General features: G+C 36.1%; 1 protein-coding gene across 1 annotated transcript in view; it reads left to right on the top strand.

The window, feature by feature from the left end:
• Positions 1 to 17492, top strand: part of Zmat4 (zinc finger matrin-type 4) — a 233777-nt gene that overhangs the window by 155148 nt on the left and 61137 nt on the right. Inside the window, exon 4 of the mRNA XM_076855273.1 lies at positions 6640 to 6867. Within this exon, the coding sequence (XP_076711388.1) occupies positions 6640 to 6867 (228 nt within the window). The remainder of the gene's footprint in view (positions 1 to 6639; positions 6868 to 17492) is intronic.

A 17492-nucleotide genomic window follows, 5' to 3' on the forward strand; every position in this document is an offset into this window, starting at 1 on the left:
ATATTTCCCCATGTCACTAGTATTTTTCTAAAACATGTTTATGATTTTTTTCCTATTGCTTCATGGTATTTCAGAGCACAGATGCTCACAGTTTTTTTTTTAATTAAAAATACTTTTTTTAAAATTGTTTATAGGCTTTTAATTTATTTATTTATATGTGGAGCTGAAAATCGAACCCAATGCCTCACACAGGCCAGGCAAGTGCTCTACCACTGAGCCATAGACCCAGCTCCCCACAGTTTTTTTAATGCAACACTTATGAATCTAACTTGTTTTTTTTAAGCATATAAGAATTTATGAAAACTGTCAAAGACTTAGCTATTATAAGATATTTATTAAAACATAACAATTCCCCCAATTGATATTAACTAAGAATTTCTGCTCCTTTCCTTCTTTTACTCATCACATGTACCTTTGAGCATCTACTACCTACACAGGAGGCAATAACTTTTTGTAACTGTAAGATGCAAAAGAAATCTAAGAATGAACCCTGACTTTGCACAGTTGGCATTGAGTTGAGGCACTTACCTGCCAAAGAGACTGGACTGTCTGGAGACTGAGCTGCAGATCTGCCTGATAACTGCCTCCTCAGCTAGGTACTGAATGATCCAGTGAAATTTAACTCTAGGCAGTGTTTGCAAAATAACCAGTGATATGTGCTGAATAACTTCTACTATAATTAATTACTTTTAGGATAAGAAAAAGAAAAGGAAAGAAAAAAAGAGTTTATTCTAAAACTAGAAATCAGGCTTTTTTTTTTTAAGCACATTTCCAAATATCCACACCATCACCACACCCCACCCCCCAGCCCCAAGAATAAGTGTTGAAGCCTAGGAAATGTGTTTGGACTTTACAGTTAATCTGTTTATTTGGCCTATTGCTCCCTAGGCATCACTGGAAACTAGTTGACATGAAATACTGTGTTTGTCTTAAGAGTCAAGACATCTGGTCTTTGCCATTTCCTCTGCTGCTTATTAATCCAGGGGTTATGAGCTCAATGATTCACCCCCTGAGCTTCAAGCTGCCGCACTGGTCAAACAGGAGATTAGGGCAACTAGATAAGCTAATACATAGAATAGATGAAATTAACTGCACAATAGCACACAACTGGAGAGAATCAGTATTATGAATAAGAATGCCTTAAGTGAAAAAACCCCCACAGACTTTGAGTAAATAAATGGCTTTTTATTTCTATGTCAAGAGCTCCCAGGTGGGCACAGTGGCACACCATTGTAATCCCAGCTGCTCGGGAGGTTGAGGCCAAAGGATCTTGAGTTCAAAATCAGCTTCAACAACTAAGTGAGGCCCTAAGCAACTCAGCAAGATCCTGTCTCTAAATAAAATATACAAGAAAGAGCTAAATATGTGGCTCAGTGGTTAAGTGCCTCTGGGTACCAAATACCTACTGCAAACAAACAAACAAACAAATAAAAAACTCCCAAATTTCTTTTGTGAATGGACTAAATTTTGTTTTTGTTATTCTGAATCCTAGAAAGCATTAGGAATGAACAAAAGAGGTAGATAAGGAGGGAGAGAGAAAATAAAGAGCATGCATTACAGGAGAGTGAGAAAGAGAAAGAAGAGGGAGGAAGAGATAAAGAAAGGGAGACTGAGAGAGAGATTAAAAGTGAGGACGGGGGCAGACAGAAGAAAATTGGGAAAGAGAGGGATAGAGAGAGGGGGAGAGAGAAGAGAGTGGGAAAAGTGTGAGGGAGCTCAGCATAGGAGCTGTGCCTGTGAGGTTGCAGAGCACCCTGGGGCCATGGTCAGAAAGCAGACAGGCAAGACCCTGTGCTCCCCTCTTTCTCCACTATGGACACCCAGTTGGTGATCTGAAAAAGATTTGAGATCTAGTAGTGGATCCTACCTACTTGATTGAAACACCCACTCTAGATTCCTGAACATTTATTCCCAAAGCATTCCAAATTTCTATTTCCCTTGTGTAATGTTAAATCAGGTTTATCCCCAGAAAGCACCTCATTCCCCCGTTTGCCCAGAACATTTCCCTGTTTCTGTCCTCGGAGCTCCATGTCCTAGGAACCTCTCGGTCCTGGGCAATCTGTGATGGTTGGCACTAGACCACAAGCTATAGTGAGGGTTTCAATGCCAGGATAAATGATCCAGAATAAACAGCTTCCAGTCTGAAAGTGAAGTATTCAGAATGATGTGTATAATTGGTTCCCTCTGAAACTCATAGAGATAGGCCACCCCCAGAAAGTGCAAAGAAGTTTGAGAGAATAGTGACTTTCAAGGTATCTAGCCGAGATGGGCGTGGTGGCACATGTCTATAATCCCAATTACTTAAAAGGCTGAGGCAGGAGGATTGCTATAGCCTAGGAGCTCGAGGTTAGCCTGGGCAACAATGGCAAGACCCCATCTTAAACAAATGACAACAACAACAAAAAAACATGTCTAATTGAATCCAAAAGAAGGAGGGAGACTGGGGTAAGTGTCCACAAATTGACATATCGCCCTCTCAAAATTTAGCTTTCACCCTACTCATTTTCTTGTATGAATATAGACTGCAAATCACCTAACTTTCCAATACCTTGATGTTACAATTTAAAAGAAAAAAGGAAAACCTTTGTTATCATATCCCTTTCTCATTTATTATGAGGTGGGTCTTCCTTCCTTCCTTCCTTCCTTCCCTCCTTCCTTCCTTCCTTCCTTCCTTCCTTCCTTCCTTCCTTCCCTCCTTTCTTCCTTCCTTCCTTCCTCCTTCCTTCAACAAAAGGCATGGGATGAAGGCCATGCCCCTGTTACCTTTCAAAATGAGGAAGTATCTGGTGGCAACACCCACAGGGTGCTCAGGAAACACTTTTATTCTTAAATCAGCCATGGGTCTCTTGCCAGAAAAAAAAAACAAAACAAAACATGGGACAAGGATACATATTATTTTAGATTATTATTCAATACAGTTTATCTAACAGTCCACAAATAGCTTTTGATAATCTGCTGTCTGAAAACCTTGTGTGAGGCAGGGAAAAGTATATTGAAGTGTCTTCCATGATCATGTGGTTCTTAGAAGTCAAGTTTTATTTTGTTTTGTTTTATTGTTCTCACATAGAGTAGAAGGGGTTGAGAAGCATCCTGTAGCACAGGTGAGAAACTGAGAAGAATGATGGCCCTGAATCCAGGTCATGTTGTCATGCGGGCAGCCAAAGGTTGATGGTATGACAGCTCAAAGTGTTCTTGAGTCTCTTCAAGGTGACAAGAATCAGAACTGTTATCTAACTTTATCAGTATTCATTTTGATATTAGCTATTTTGGCAAACTTTTTAGATTTTGAAAAATGAAAAAAATTGGAATTTCCAAAGAAGCAAGTAATTGTTATTCCTCTGTGTCTCATGGATAAAGATGTGACCTTTTTTTCTATTGCCTATGGAAAAACTAGCTCCATTGCCACTTTATTTTATAGTAATTTTCAAAGAAAACATGGCAATATTTATATGGCTGTTCTCAGTATCAGCTGTGACTTGGGAGGAGTGTAGCTTTAAAAACATCTTGGTGCTTGGCTCTCCCTCTAGACTCCAATCTGATTGGTCTGAGGTACAGCCTGGGCATAGAGATTTTAAAGCTGGGTAAGTCTAATGCTGAAAACTACTGATTTTAGGAGAGGGCACTGTAGTGCATTCCTGTAATCCCAGCAGTTTAGGAGGCTGAGGCAAGTTGAGGCAAGTTCACAAGTTGAAAGCCAGCCTCAGTACCTTAGTGAGGCCCTAAGCAACTCAGCGAGATCCTGTCTCTAAATTAAATGTACAAAAAAGGGCTAGTGGGGTTGGGGTTATGGCTCAGTGGTACTCACCTAGCATACATGAGGCACTGGGTTCAATCCTCAGCACCACATAAAAATGAAATAAAGATATTGTATCCACCTACAACTAAAAAACTAAATATTAAAAAAAAGAGGGCTGGGATGTGGCTCAGTTATTAAGTACCCTGAGTTCAATACCTTTTCCAAAAAAAGAAAGAGAGAGAAACCCACTGGTTTTGATTAATTGACTATTGGTTTAACATTTTATAAAAGATAGTGATAGTTAAAATCAATATTCAGTTTAATTTTTTTACAATTGGAATGAAAATATGAAGTATGAAATAAAAAAATAAAAATTAAACACATATTAACCAAATATGTATTTATTAAACGGATATTTTTTAAGCCAAATATAATCTTTACCCCATTTGTACTCATTTCATTGGAATAATACACTTTAGCCAAAGATTATGAGAGTTATGAGCCATGTACACACATGGATTTATCATTAAAACCTGGAAACTGCACTCCTCCCATGCAATTTCCATATTTGGCATTGAGTCAAAACCACAAAAGGGAGAGAGTTTCTAAAATGTGTTCCATTCTCATTTTGTGAGTTAGCAGCAAAGACTATTAGCTTTAAAAGGCTTGGTGATCCTAAAATTTAACCTTGTGGAAACCAGGAAAATCAGAGGTTGGCTGAAGGTCATGTAGCTCAGTGATGCTGAAGCCCAAGTCAACCCTGATTTCTGACTTTGATGCAAGGCTATTCCTACCCCCCTGCCTTTGCCTTTATAAGTATTTAGAAAATATAAACTGGGTTGAGATTGGAGTAGACAGTTGGAAAATGAAACAAAAGAAACATTTAAATCTTAGACTTTATCTGATAATATACTAGAATTATTCAGAAATAGACACTACAATACAAAAGTAGCCTCACTCTACTTTCCTATTTGCTAGATAAGGTTATCTTATTTAGTGACTGTTCTGCCGTGCATCACTCCTGCCAGGCTGCGGTATATCGGGTATTAATTGAGAAAAATAAAAAATTGATAAAGTGACTGAGTGTTTTTTAGGGTCCAGTTTAGACAAAAATAGGTTATGCTTCAAGAGTCAGGATTCATTGAGATTGCAAATATTTGATTTGCTTTCCATTATCATAAAAAGCAATATGCAGCTATAAATGCTCAGAAATGGATAAAGATGCAGGAAATTTTGAGGCAAGACCAAATTTTCTTGAAAAGAATGGATAGTTCTTTCATATCCAGGTGAACCATAGATTTGTAGCCTTTATTAGATTTCCCAAGTCATAGAAGAATGGCCCTTGGTGGGATGTATGGCACACAGTTGAGATTTATTTCTATATAGTTATAATAATCAAATCTAGCTATGAGGCATTTAAGAAGCACATTGTTTTTCAGACCTTTAGAAATAACACCGTTAAATTTAACCTAACTAAAACTTCCTGATCTGATAAATTCTCTGGATAAGAGGAAAAAAGACCTCCTGATTTGTTGTCATGGTGTGGATATTCTTTGAATTAAAATGTCATTAGGCAAGTATGCATTTCCATATCAGTTATTTTATCTAAAATCTAAAAGTCCACACAGAAGTTAATTTGAAAGCTTGGGGAGTTGATTAATTGGTTTCTTAACTCATCATTGATGTCCCAGGTTTCTGCTTTTCCTTGGAACAATGACCCTTATGTTCATAGTTTTGTCAACTACATTTCCCATCTTGGAGACAAGGAACACACAGAAGGTGCTGCTAAATTGCATATGACTAATGAGCCATGGGAGAATTTAAATATTGTTTTTGTTTTGAAAATATTTGGACCAGAATATTTTTCCAAGATGAATTGGAATCCTGTGTTTACAAAAAGAAAAAGATGACAGATAGTTTTAGGGGGAAAATATCTCTTTACTTATTTAATTTAAAGAGTCCTTGGGGGCATTGAAAGGAACATTGGCCTTGGAAATTAAGCATTTGGTTTTGAGTCTCGCCTTTATCATAACTAGATATCTCATCTTTAGAAAGTCACTTGGCATCTCTGAAGTCAATCATCTGAGAAATAGGACAATAACCTGAGGCATAGTCATTGTAGGGATGGTAGCAACTTATATGTTGTAATGCATGCTAAAGTTATTTTTACTTTCCATTAGTAAACTCCTCCAATTTTTTTCTAGTCCAGAAATAACTGTAAGTTCACAATGGAAATGTATTAATAGCTGGGACTATACGATCTCAAAATAGTGATATGTGATATATGCCTTTCAGTTTGGACAAGCAACATCTGCTGTATATTGTTTTTTTTTTTTTCTTTAGAAAAAGAAAAAAAAAATAACTGCTGTACTTTCAACATCAACTTTAGCAGGTATAGGTTGAGAACTTATCCTAATAAACAGAAATAACTGACAAAATTAACATGATTTTCTCAATTGGTACAATTCAAGTCACTGAAAGATCTGTCTGTATCACTTAGGAAAATCCATTATTTTTAGCACACAAATTTCCAATTCATCCATTCAAAATCGTTCAAGTCATGATTGTGCAATGTTTAAGTATTGGCTTCATTTTGACTTAAAGATCACTTCTTTACCTTTAAGAGTTTATTTTTACAACCTATTTTTCCCCTAAGAGATGGCCTCTTGAGCTATCACATTTCAGCATAAAAATATACAAATTCAATCAATCAAGAATTTTCATTTGTATACCAACTCAATAGTGAAGGTTGACAAAGAAAATTTTCCTGCTCTCAGTAAACTCTCCTGGATTTTTAAATTCTAGAGTTAATATGAGACTCTCTAATCTTTGGGCAGTGAGTAAAGGTGCACTCAGAGATGGACTAACCTGGCCCATGCTTCTCTTGGTTGTTGTCTTTCCAGCCACACCCCTGAGCTCACTCAAGCCCCCACGGGTGGAAGCTGCTCCGGTGGTTGCATCTCCCTATCAAAGAAGAGATTCAGACAGATACTGTGGGCTCTGTGCGGCCTGGTTTAATAACCCTCTGATGGCCCAGCAGCATTATGATGGCAAGAAACACAAAAAGAATGCAGCAAGGGTTGCTTTACTAGAACAACTTGGGACCACCCTGGATATGGGGGAACTAAGAGGTAAGAGCAACTTTTCTAGCTTCTGCCAGAAACCTGAGCTTTCCAAGAAAGGACTGTGTTTTCACAAATTGAGATCATTGTTCTTACTGCTTTAAGAACAATGTAAGGAGAACATGAAGGTCACCCAAAAGAGACGGAAGAAAAAGAAAATGAGCAGCAAACTAGCTTTAGCCCAAACTTTGTAATCTCCTTTGTTTCAGTGTTTCTTTCCATATTTTGATTGACCTTCAGATCAAAGGCACCCATCCATGAATCAGATTTTTTTTTCCTTCTGCTTTATTCCTAACCCATTTTATCCTGTTGTCCCAGATGAGGAACATCTGCAAAAACTTAAATATAGTACATACTATATAATATAAATAGGAGCTATATCATACATTTATAATACTATGAATATAATTATAATATACAGTGATATTATCATCATAATGTAATAGTTATAATATTAATATAATAATATATAAGATCTAGATTATGATTTCCCACCTATTTTAGTATACCTGTGTCCATTTCATTAAAATATGCACAGAATTGAAAATTTAGGATTTAATGTGTTAACTGTGTTCTCTAGTGAATGCTTTTGCCGATGAGCAGTGTGGGAGAAGATGCTAAAAAGGCCATAAAGCATTCTCTTATTTTAAGCTTGTATGCTTTTATGAACTCAGACCAAACAATGGTGCTGTGTGGCACTATATAGCTATTACCTCCGTGCTTTACCACAGCCTCTAACAGGTGTTTGGGGGCTACTGGAAACCACAACTCACTTGCAGTTTATGTGAGGAGTTTCAGAAGGTGCTGAGCAGACTTGGAAACTTCCTGTGGATGCCCTAGGAAGCCACAACCAATTTATGGGACTTCATGGACTATTTCCACATCAGCCACCATTTAAGCTTTCTTTGATCACCTGAACATTTTTGATCAGCTTGGTGTTGGCAGTGCAGAAGCAGAACAAAACTGCATACTACATTTCAAAATGTGTTTTCCCAGAAAAAAATAATTCTACAAAGGAATCCTGTTGATCCTATACCTCAGATTTGGTCTTTAAAATATCAGATATTGCTTTATTTTCTTGTCAGAGCACCATCATTCATAACAGCTTTATGACAAAATTTACAAATTGATTTTGAGAATATAACCTGCATTTAAATTGGGTTCTGCCTGTGAAACCTATTGTTCTTATTTCATCTGGCTCAGGAACTCTAAGAGGAATAATTATTATAGGAATTGAAATGTCTGATCCTTAACTAAATAAGTGGGATGCAAGATCTTGCTACCTGAACTGAGTGGAAGTACAGGTCAATTACAAATATATTGCTTGAGAAAGACTACCAAAGAAAAGGACTTCAGCTGGAACTGAAAGAGGAGGTGTAGTTTTAACAGGCAAGAAGGCATGCCACCTGAGCAGAATCATAAATGTATGGGCAATTGAGAAGGAAGCATAAGCCATAGGCACTTAATAAATACATTATCCTTAAAGAATCCTTTATTACTATATAGATATAGGGGTCTGTGAGTGTACCTACAGAATTTAGTTAAAGTCATTTTTTCCCCAAGATAAATGATTAAAATAATAACTAAGAGTAAACTTTAAAAGTAATTTTTGTGTTTGCATTCTAGCTATAGAAAAATGACATGGGGTTTAATATTTCACTATGTCAGATAATCTCATTGTAGAGGTTTTGAGTTGTGGCATTTTAGCTTTTTGTTGGGGATTTCATATGTTTTCAGTCTATGTCTTGTTAAAAAATATAAGACAAGTCTCTCTATAGCTGAAGGCCTACCCCCAACTCAGCTGTTACTGGCAGATAACAAGTTGGCTCAGTGACTCCTTCACGGCAGGGCACTGAAGGAGAAAAATAGGGCTTTATTTATGTTTTGTGCCAGATATTATGACTTGAAGAAGAATTATTCCTAGAGCACATTCTTCCTGTCTATTTTGAATTATCTATGCTGCATCTTTTATCTACCACCACATCTTAATGACTTGGGCATCTGAATTCTGTAACATTTGAGCAGCTTGTCTTTCATACAGAAGACAAAAAGGCTGCTCTTTGACTTGATAACTCAATGTGACTATGACTCAGTAGCACATGGAATGTGATTAGCATTGAACGCAATGTCCTTGAATCCAACCCTTTTTACCCACCAAGAGTGACATTCTGATACATATTTATTCAAATATTAAACATTGCAAAAGCTTGAGGAATGAAGCAACTATGGCAACCCGGCACTTCTGAAAACGCACACACATACCTGCACACTTATTTCTAGAATGATTCTAAAGCATTAGAATCATTTGTCATTAATAAAGGCAAAAATGTTAATCAGTAAAGATAGGCATATCCAAAACCTTAAAAAAAAATGTCATCAGGCAGCCAGAGCATGATATGTCAGAGTGGTGGCAGGCTAGACGTTTTCTTTCTCTCATAGCACATCTCATGTTTTTAAACACTATCATTTACTTATTTATGCTGTTTTTCTGTCTTCCTCCCTGCTCTCCAAGTAGATTGCCAGCAACTTGAAGAAGACATCTATGTTTATTTTGTTCATTGATATCAGTGTTCAAAACACCTCCAACAGTGCCAGACTCCTAGTAGGTGTTCAATAATTAGTAAAAAAAAAAAAAAAAAAAATAGAGAAACCAAAAATGAAAAAAAAATAGTTAATAAAACTGACTTAAAATTCTATAGCTCTAACACGACAATCATTTTTACTTCTAAAATGATCCTAGTTGAATATGTTATAATAAATTATTTATGGATCTGTTTTATAAATGCTTTACATACAATAAAAATGTTAAGTACTATAGTTTTATGAGTTTTGACAATGCAAATATTGGTATGACTCACACCCCTATTAAGATATGTAACTTTTATATCATGGGAAAGATTCAATGTTACCTTTTCCAATCAACCCAAATCCTCTGATCCAGGGGATTACTTTCTGATTGTTTTTTTTTTTTTTTTTTTTTTTTTTTTTTACAAACAATTAGTTTGTTCTTAAATTTTATATAAATGGAATCAAGAAGCCTATATTTTTGTATATGTTTCTAGCTTCTTTTGCATATTGTTTAGGGCAAAGTATTTGTATTATTGAGTAGTATTCTACTAACAGGAATCCCACAATTTATCCATTCACCTCTTGATGACTTTTGGATTGTTTTAGTGCTAGTTTGAATACAGCTTCAATGAATATTTATGTTCAACTCTTTCATTTCTATTTTGGTCAACACATGTTTCACTTCTCTTGATAAATATGTAGGAGTAGAATTTATGGATCTTGAGTTGTATATTTTTAACCATAAGAAACTACTCAAATCCAAAGTCACTATGTTTGTTTGCATTCCCAAAAATAATATATAAGAATTCTTAAGCCTCACTAACATTTTCTTCTGTCGTTTGTTTTTGCATTTGATTTTATTTTTAGTTAGTTTAAAAATGTTTTTCATCATGGTTTTAGTTTGGCTTTCATTAGTCATTAATAATGTCAAAAACTTTTTTCACATGTTTATTGATCATTTCTGTGTCTTCCTTTGTATGTCTTTTGTATATATTTTTTAAAATTTGGTTGTTGATCTTTGTATTAATGAGTAGTAGGAAACATGTTCTTAATTACATGTATCCTTTGTGAATATTTTCTCCTAATGTGACACTCATTTTCATAATTAAATCTTTTGATGAGTAAACAATTGGAAAGCAGGTAATCTAATTAATTTGTTTCTGTATTTTATAATAAATCTTTGCCTGCATCCATTATGCAAGATAATTTTGTGTGTTTTCTTCCACAAGTGTCATAGTTTTAACTATCTCAATTTTTATGTGTGGTGTGAAGTAGAGTATTGAAACTCATTTTGCTTCTGTTCATTTGCACTATTGTTAGAGAAAATTTGTTGAAAATATTTACTTTTATTCATTGAATTGCTTTGAATCACTTATTTAAAATCTATTGATTGTATGTGAGTCTATTTCTGGAAAACTTATTTGTCTCCATGGCTCTTTGTCTTGTATACCACTACGAATCTGCACTGATTATTTTGGTACTACCAGAGTCTTGAAATGAGGTAGTGCATTTTCATTTTGTTGGGATCGTTTGAAATCCTTTGCATCTTTGTATAAATTGTATAATCAACTTGTCAAATCTCTCTACAAAAAAAAGCTGGTTGGAATATTGAATGGGATTTAATTCAATTTATAGGTCAATTTGGGGGAAAATAAAATTTTTCAAAATGTTAATTTTTTTTAGTCCAGGGGCATCCTATATTTATATATTTTTAATTCTTTAAGTTGTGTTAGCAACGTTTTATAGTTTTCAGTGGAAATGTTTTTCATATCATTTAATGAATTTGTCCTCAAGTATTTTATACATTTTATCTTTGGTGTACTTAGAGTTTTTGAAATTTCATTTTTGTGTATTTGTTACTGAAACAAACTGGATTCCTGTGATTTACACCTTTCTATATATTATTTGTATGTAAATTAATATTTCAAATAATTTGCACATTTTTTTGGTGTTTATATTATGTAGTCATTGGAAACTCTTTAGAACCATATTATTCTTTTTCTTTTTTTGCTTCAAGTGGTAGATCAAATTTTAAAAAGGAAATTATTCTTATAGACTAACAAAGAATTATAAATGCTATTGCCCTAAACAGTTATTAAAATGAATAACTTGGTATTGACTCAATTTTATTATTATTTGTTCCAGAAAACAGTTTCTGTGTCTACTTCTTAATTTTAATTTAATAATAAAAATATTTCTTCTCTTCCTGAATATGTAATGTCATGTAGAATACAAAGGGAGTTATTGAATTATGAAATTATACAATTCAATGGTCAGAAAATACTTATAAGGTTTTCTTTGTAGTTCAAAATCTTCCTGCCAGCATAAAACATAGATAAGAGGCAGTTTCTTATTTAGAAATAGTGGTTTAAAGTTATAAAATTATGGCTAGTTGCAGATAGAATATTCATTTTACAGACCTTTATAATTTATTCCTTTAAAAGATTCAGAATGGAAAATGCACAGTTATTTCATTGTTTCAGGGGAAACGGGAGTCTTCTGTTGTAATTCTCATCTGAAGACACAGAGCAAAAGAACTCATTTGAAAATTTAATAATGCTTCCAAGAATCACAAGATGAATAGTGCTGGAAAAAAACATTAAGTATCATTGAATTCTATTCTTATTTTATAGAGCAGATTCTGAGGCTCCGAGAGATGAAGTGACAGCTTTTTTCTGAGTCAGGAGTAGACTTAGATTCCTGATTGCAGTGTGCCAATTGACAGTGATTCATCATTGGTTAACTACAACTCTGAACAATTAACTCTTGTTTAGAAACAGTTACGGGGACTTACTATTTTTAAATGTTTTTAAAACTCATTCTGAACTCAAATATAGAATGGGCACAGTCAACCCTCAGTTTTCTGGAAATGGACTGTTTGCAAAATGCATTATGCGTATCTTCAATTGAGCAGTTTACCCACATGCATGAGTCCATATCAGATGGAGTGAATATAGAAGTGCAAAGCAATCATATTCACTCTTTGTGGGGGCCTGAGTTTGATGGAGAGGCCTGAGTTTACTCTGTGAAGAGCAATCATACTCCTGGAGAGGCCACTGAGATTCACAGCTCCCTCAGCAAGGCATTTGCTGCCTGATTTAGGAATAGGGATTAATTTCAAGGGAATACAAGCAGCTTATCTAAGACTTCAAATCACAAAAGTAGTGTGTGAGTCAGAGGAGCAGATTTACCTCGAAATTAGCAGAACATAAGAGTGAGAGATTTTCACTTTTGAATTATTTCTGCTGCAAGCTTTCAGGTTAGATAGAGAGTTGGCTACCTCATATATTGTCCCACTTAGTCTTGGCTTGGCCTTTGCCCACTCATCAGCAGTGGACAGCTCAACCTTTAATGCTGTGACACTCCTCTGCTTTCCGTTACCCACAGATCTACTTCAAGCCCAATGAACAAAGGCATCTTAGATAAAAATAACAAAAATTTTCAAAGGCGACCAGAACAACCATTTCCTCAAAATTTAGTGACTTAATACAACAAAAAATAGATATTTATTGTGTCTCCCAGTTTCCATGGAGAGAGTTGGGAGTAATTCGCTGAGTGATTCTAGCTTGAGGTTTCTTATAAGATTGTATCAGAGTTATCAGTTAGGGCTCCTGTCATCTGCAGGCTTGAATTGACCTGTAAGATATGCTTTTAAGGATGGCTTATTCTGTTCTGGAAAACAGGCTAGTGATTGCTGGATATTGGGCTGGAGGGAGAGGACAAAACAACAATGGAGCAGCAAGAGGGAAATTGTACCTTGATCATGGTAGGAATACTTGGCTTTATGCCTCCATCGAAATTTGTATAACTACATACTAGGGAAAGAGTGGCATGTGAATTTAAAAAGCTGAGTAAATGAAGAAAGGAAAGGTGTTTTACTCGTATGACTGGCTTGTTGGTAGGAAGCCTTCATTTTTCTCCTCAGGAGCCTCTCTCAGGAGTTTTGAGTATGCTCATGCTGCGGCGGAAGGTGTCCCACAGAGCAAGCTCTCCGGAGCGTCCAGTGGAACCTGTCTTTTTTAATGATGCTTGAAGGTCACGGAACATCACTTCCACTCCCTTCTTAGTTAGAACTGAGTCACTAAGTTCTGCTGTATTCAAGAAGCAGAGGAGGGAGAATTAAACTAAGTCTCTTAAAAAGAAAAGAGAAGTCTATTAGAAAGCATGGAGACACTTAAAATCATTATGATCAGTCAGAAGGCAGGTGGTCAACTGACCTGTGTGCAAGCACTATGCTCTCACATCCTTGTGGACTTTGGAGTGAAAGCATCTCATCAACAAGGGGAATTCACATTTATAATAAACACATGGAGTCAAGAGGTTCGTTATTTCAGCTAAAATCCAACAGAGATTTTTCTGCTCATTCTCATGAGAACCAAACCAACAGAAAATATTCCCAATTTCTCTGAGATCCTTTGCCCAATATCTGGACCTGCCAAATGGATATTAGGCATGGAATTGATAGAGAGAAGGTGTATTTCCCATCTGAATGTCTATTTTTCCATTCATTCTACTTATATTTATTGAACTCCTACCATATGCCAAGCACAATGTGCTGAAGATGCTAATAGTGAACCAGAGGAGAAGATGAGAGGAAATAAACATTTTTAGCCTGCGATAGTGCTAAAGGGAAAGAAGTAAGAGTGATAGGATAAATAATGAGATGAGAGGTAGGTTTCCTTAAATAGGATAGTTAGTGACAGCCTTTCAGAAATAATGAGAAGTTGAACTGCAATTTGAAGGGCGGGAAGAATCCAGACAGGAAGTAGAGGTACCAGCTCCTTCACAGGACCCTGTGTGGGGAAAGGTTTAGGTGTATTTGAGAGTTAATGACAAGCAGAATATCTGGAGCTAATGAGAGACATAAAAACTGAAGTTGGGGATTGATTGATTGGTTTGCATTTTGTAGGTTCTAACGGGCCATTGTAAGAATTTATTATTTTATTTCATGTGCACAGAGGTGTTTGCTTATCAGCTTACTTGTGAACATAAATGCTCCATAATTTTATCTTTAAGAGATCGGTTCATTTTTATTCTAGGTTAACTGCTCTTTATTCTGTCCAAGATCAGTCCCTGCTTGTGTCCTTTCAGTGAATACAACTGTTACCTTCTTTCTTTGCATAAGGCCACATTTGCCAAACCATTAGTAGATTTGCATGATATTAAACATTTCTGGCAAGAGGTACAGAATTCATTCATTCATGGTTGGCAGGGCTAATGCAAAGACTTGAACTTCCTTTGGTATTGGAGGATGAGAAGAATTGATGCAGGTTTTTTTTTTTTTTAATACTGTTGGCAGTGGGCAATTGGGAAATTGGGTAGAGAACAGAAATTTCCTGGTAATCATGAAGTTGAGAAGGAAAACTGGTTTAGGAACAGCATCTTGGCTCCTGCAGAATAACAACAGTGTTAAAAGAGAATGCACTGGGTGTACTCAGGGACAGTTTATTTACAGAAAATGTAAGTATCTAACTCAAGTTTTCATTTCCAAAATGGGGCACTCTTTTTACTGATTAAGAATTTTTATCTCACTGGGCAAGAGCCATAGTGCTGAAAATGGAGATGTAAAGGTGGCAGAGGGATGAAGAAGAGGAACTTTCAGAATTGGAGATTCAGAGGCATCAGGAAAGCTTTGAAGGACTGTTGGAAGGTATCCCAGTCAGGTGGCTGAGCAGGAAGGATGGGATTGGCAGGAAGCAGACAGGGTCTGTGCAAAGGCATGGCAGTAGGGAAGAACATGGCCTTGTGAGGGACCTTGTGGTATGACTGGAGCTTACAGCTGTGTTTGGGAATAACAGGAGGAGAGACTAGAGAAATAAGGATTAAGGTCGTGATGGGGGTAAAATACTTCTTACAACTAAAGGCAATGGTGAGTGATCTAAAGATTTTTGGCAGGAAAATCACATGCTGATATTTGTCTTTTTGAAATAAGTCTCTGCAGAGAACCATGGGGGTGCAGAGTTAGAAGGCAGATGCAGACTGGAGGCAGAGAGTTGTGAAGGCTATTGTTTTAATGACCATTTCCAGTAAGAAATTAGACCAGTCTGAACTAAATAAAGCAGCAGCAGTGAGGAAACCAATAAAGAGAACAAAATGAGAAATAAGTTGAATATTGCTGTAGTTTGGATCTGCAATGTTTCCCAAAGGCCTTTGCTTGTTAATCCTTATTTCCCAGCTTGGTGCTATTAAAAGGTGGTGGAAATCTTTAGGAGGTGAGGTCTAATGGGAGGTCTTGAGTCTTTGAGTGCCTGGCCTTGAAGGCGGTTGTGAACTCCATCCCCTTTTTGCTTGCTGGCCTTGATATAAATGGTTGTGCTCTGTCATGTGCTCACACCATAATGCACCACCCCAGGCTCAAAGCAATAGGGCCACCCAGACATGGACTGATGAGCCAAAATAAACCTTTTCTCCTTATAAATTGATTATCTCATATATTTCATATACTTGTTATAGTAACAGAAAGCTGATAAATACAAATGTAAATTCAACAAGATTTGGTAGACAAATTGGCCAGTGATTTACTCTTAACCCGTCCTGCCACATCCTGGATACCCTCAGAGCCTTCTTCTGGAGTGTGAATCCTAGTGCTAGGCATCTTTTCCTAACTGTCATACTCTATTTAACTCAATATTATTTTTGTCTAAAGTTTCTTGAGGGGAGGGCACATGTCTTACACTACATCACCAAAGTATTCAAAATAATATACTGTTGGTAGAAGTTCTTTTTAGTCTCTCCCACTACCCAACTGAAAGACCATGGTCCACCTTACTTAATTTCTCTGATGCAGTCAGAATCATGAGTCTCAAGCAGATGATTATTCATTACTCAGTGCTATATGCTTGACAAAAAATACTGTATCAATAAAGGTGCACTTTTATTACTTTTAATCAGTTACAAGAAAAGCATTAATTTCTTCCTTATACTAATATTTTCAATCCCTGAAAGCTGTATTTTAACTAGTTAAGAATCAGCAGAAAATAAGACCTTTAAATAGATGCGATAATTATAGAACACAATTCTAAATTGAATGGTAGGGGAAGAGGTGCCAGAAAAAAATACTCAGCTTATATTACACCTGGTTATTTTTGCATTATTATTTTTAATGTGTTTTGACACCTCAGCTGTTGCATGTAGACTCACTCTGATCTTCAGAGCCCACATTTTGGGTTAGATAATTAAACTGCTTAAATGGCTCATGTTCCTGTCATATTCTTGGGATGAAAATGAGATAGGAAAATGGTATTATACAAGAGAGATAATTTCTCTCATTCTTTCATTCGTTCACTCATTCATTCAAACATTCTAAGTTCCTATTATATAAAAGTTCCTGATGTTATAAGGGACTATTAAATTGTGTGTGACTCATCTTCTAACCTAAATGGATTTAAAGTCTGGGGTGAAAGATGAGAAGATTGTATTTATTGAAAAAAATATAACACAAAATTTGAAAAAAAAAAAAAAAAGGAACTTAGGAGCCTTCCAAACACAATGCTTTGGGGAACAAGAATAGGAAAAAAAATTACTTCCAATTGGGACATGTTTCCCATGATAAAGTTTCTTGGAGCAGTGGTCAGCATGACGAAGGGCATGGAAAGGCAGGGAAGGAATAGTTAGAAATCAAGACAGGTGAGGTGGGAGAGTCCATGAAGTATGTGGGTAAGGTAAATTAGAACCAAAGTATAACTAGCCTTTCAAGTCAGGCAAAGCTCAACTTTGTCTGACAGCCACTGACAATTGTTTGAGTAGGGAGATGATTGGCCTCATCTGTGCTTTAGGACTATTACTTGGCAGTAATGGATTGGAGTGGGGAGATTCCGAAGGCCAGGAAACCAGATCCAATCAATGCATAAACCTGTGGAGGCCTAGAGGGGACTGAAGTAGAGGGAAGATATATTGCTCTGTGCACAATTTAGCATGTTCTCCCCTTTAGCTAACTGAAAATGAGCCAGAGCATTAGAATTCTCAATGACACCTTGGCAAGGCCTTGGGAACACTAATAGGAAAAATATAAATTTAATGAATAATATGAGTAATAACCTAAATTTCTGTTCAATCTCAAATCCAAC

Source organism: Callospermophilus lateralis, chromosome 4, assembly GCF_048772815.1.
Source record: "Callospermophilus lateralis isolate mCalLat2 chromosome 4, mCalLat2.hap1, whole genome shotgun sequence".
In the NCBI taxonomy this organism is placed as follows: domain Eukaryota; kingdom Metazoa; phylum Chordata; class Mammalia; order Rodentia; family Sciuridae; genus Callospermophilus; species Callospermophilus lateralis.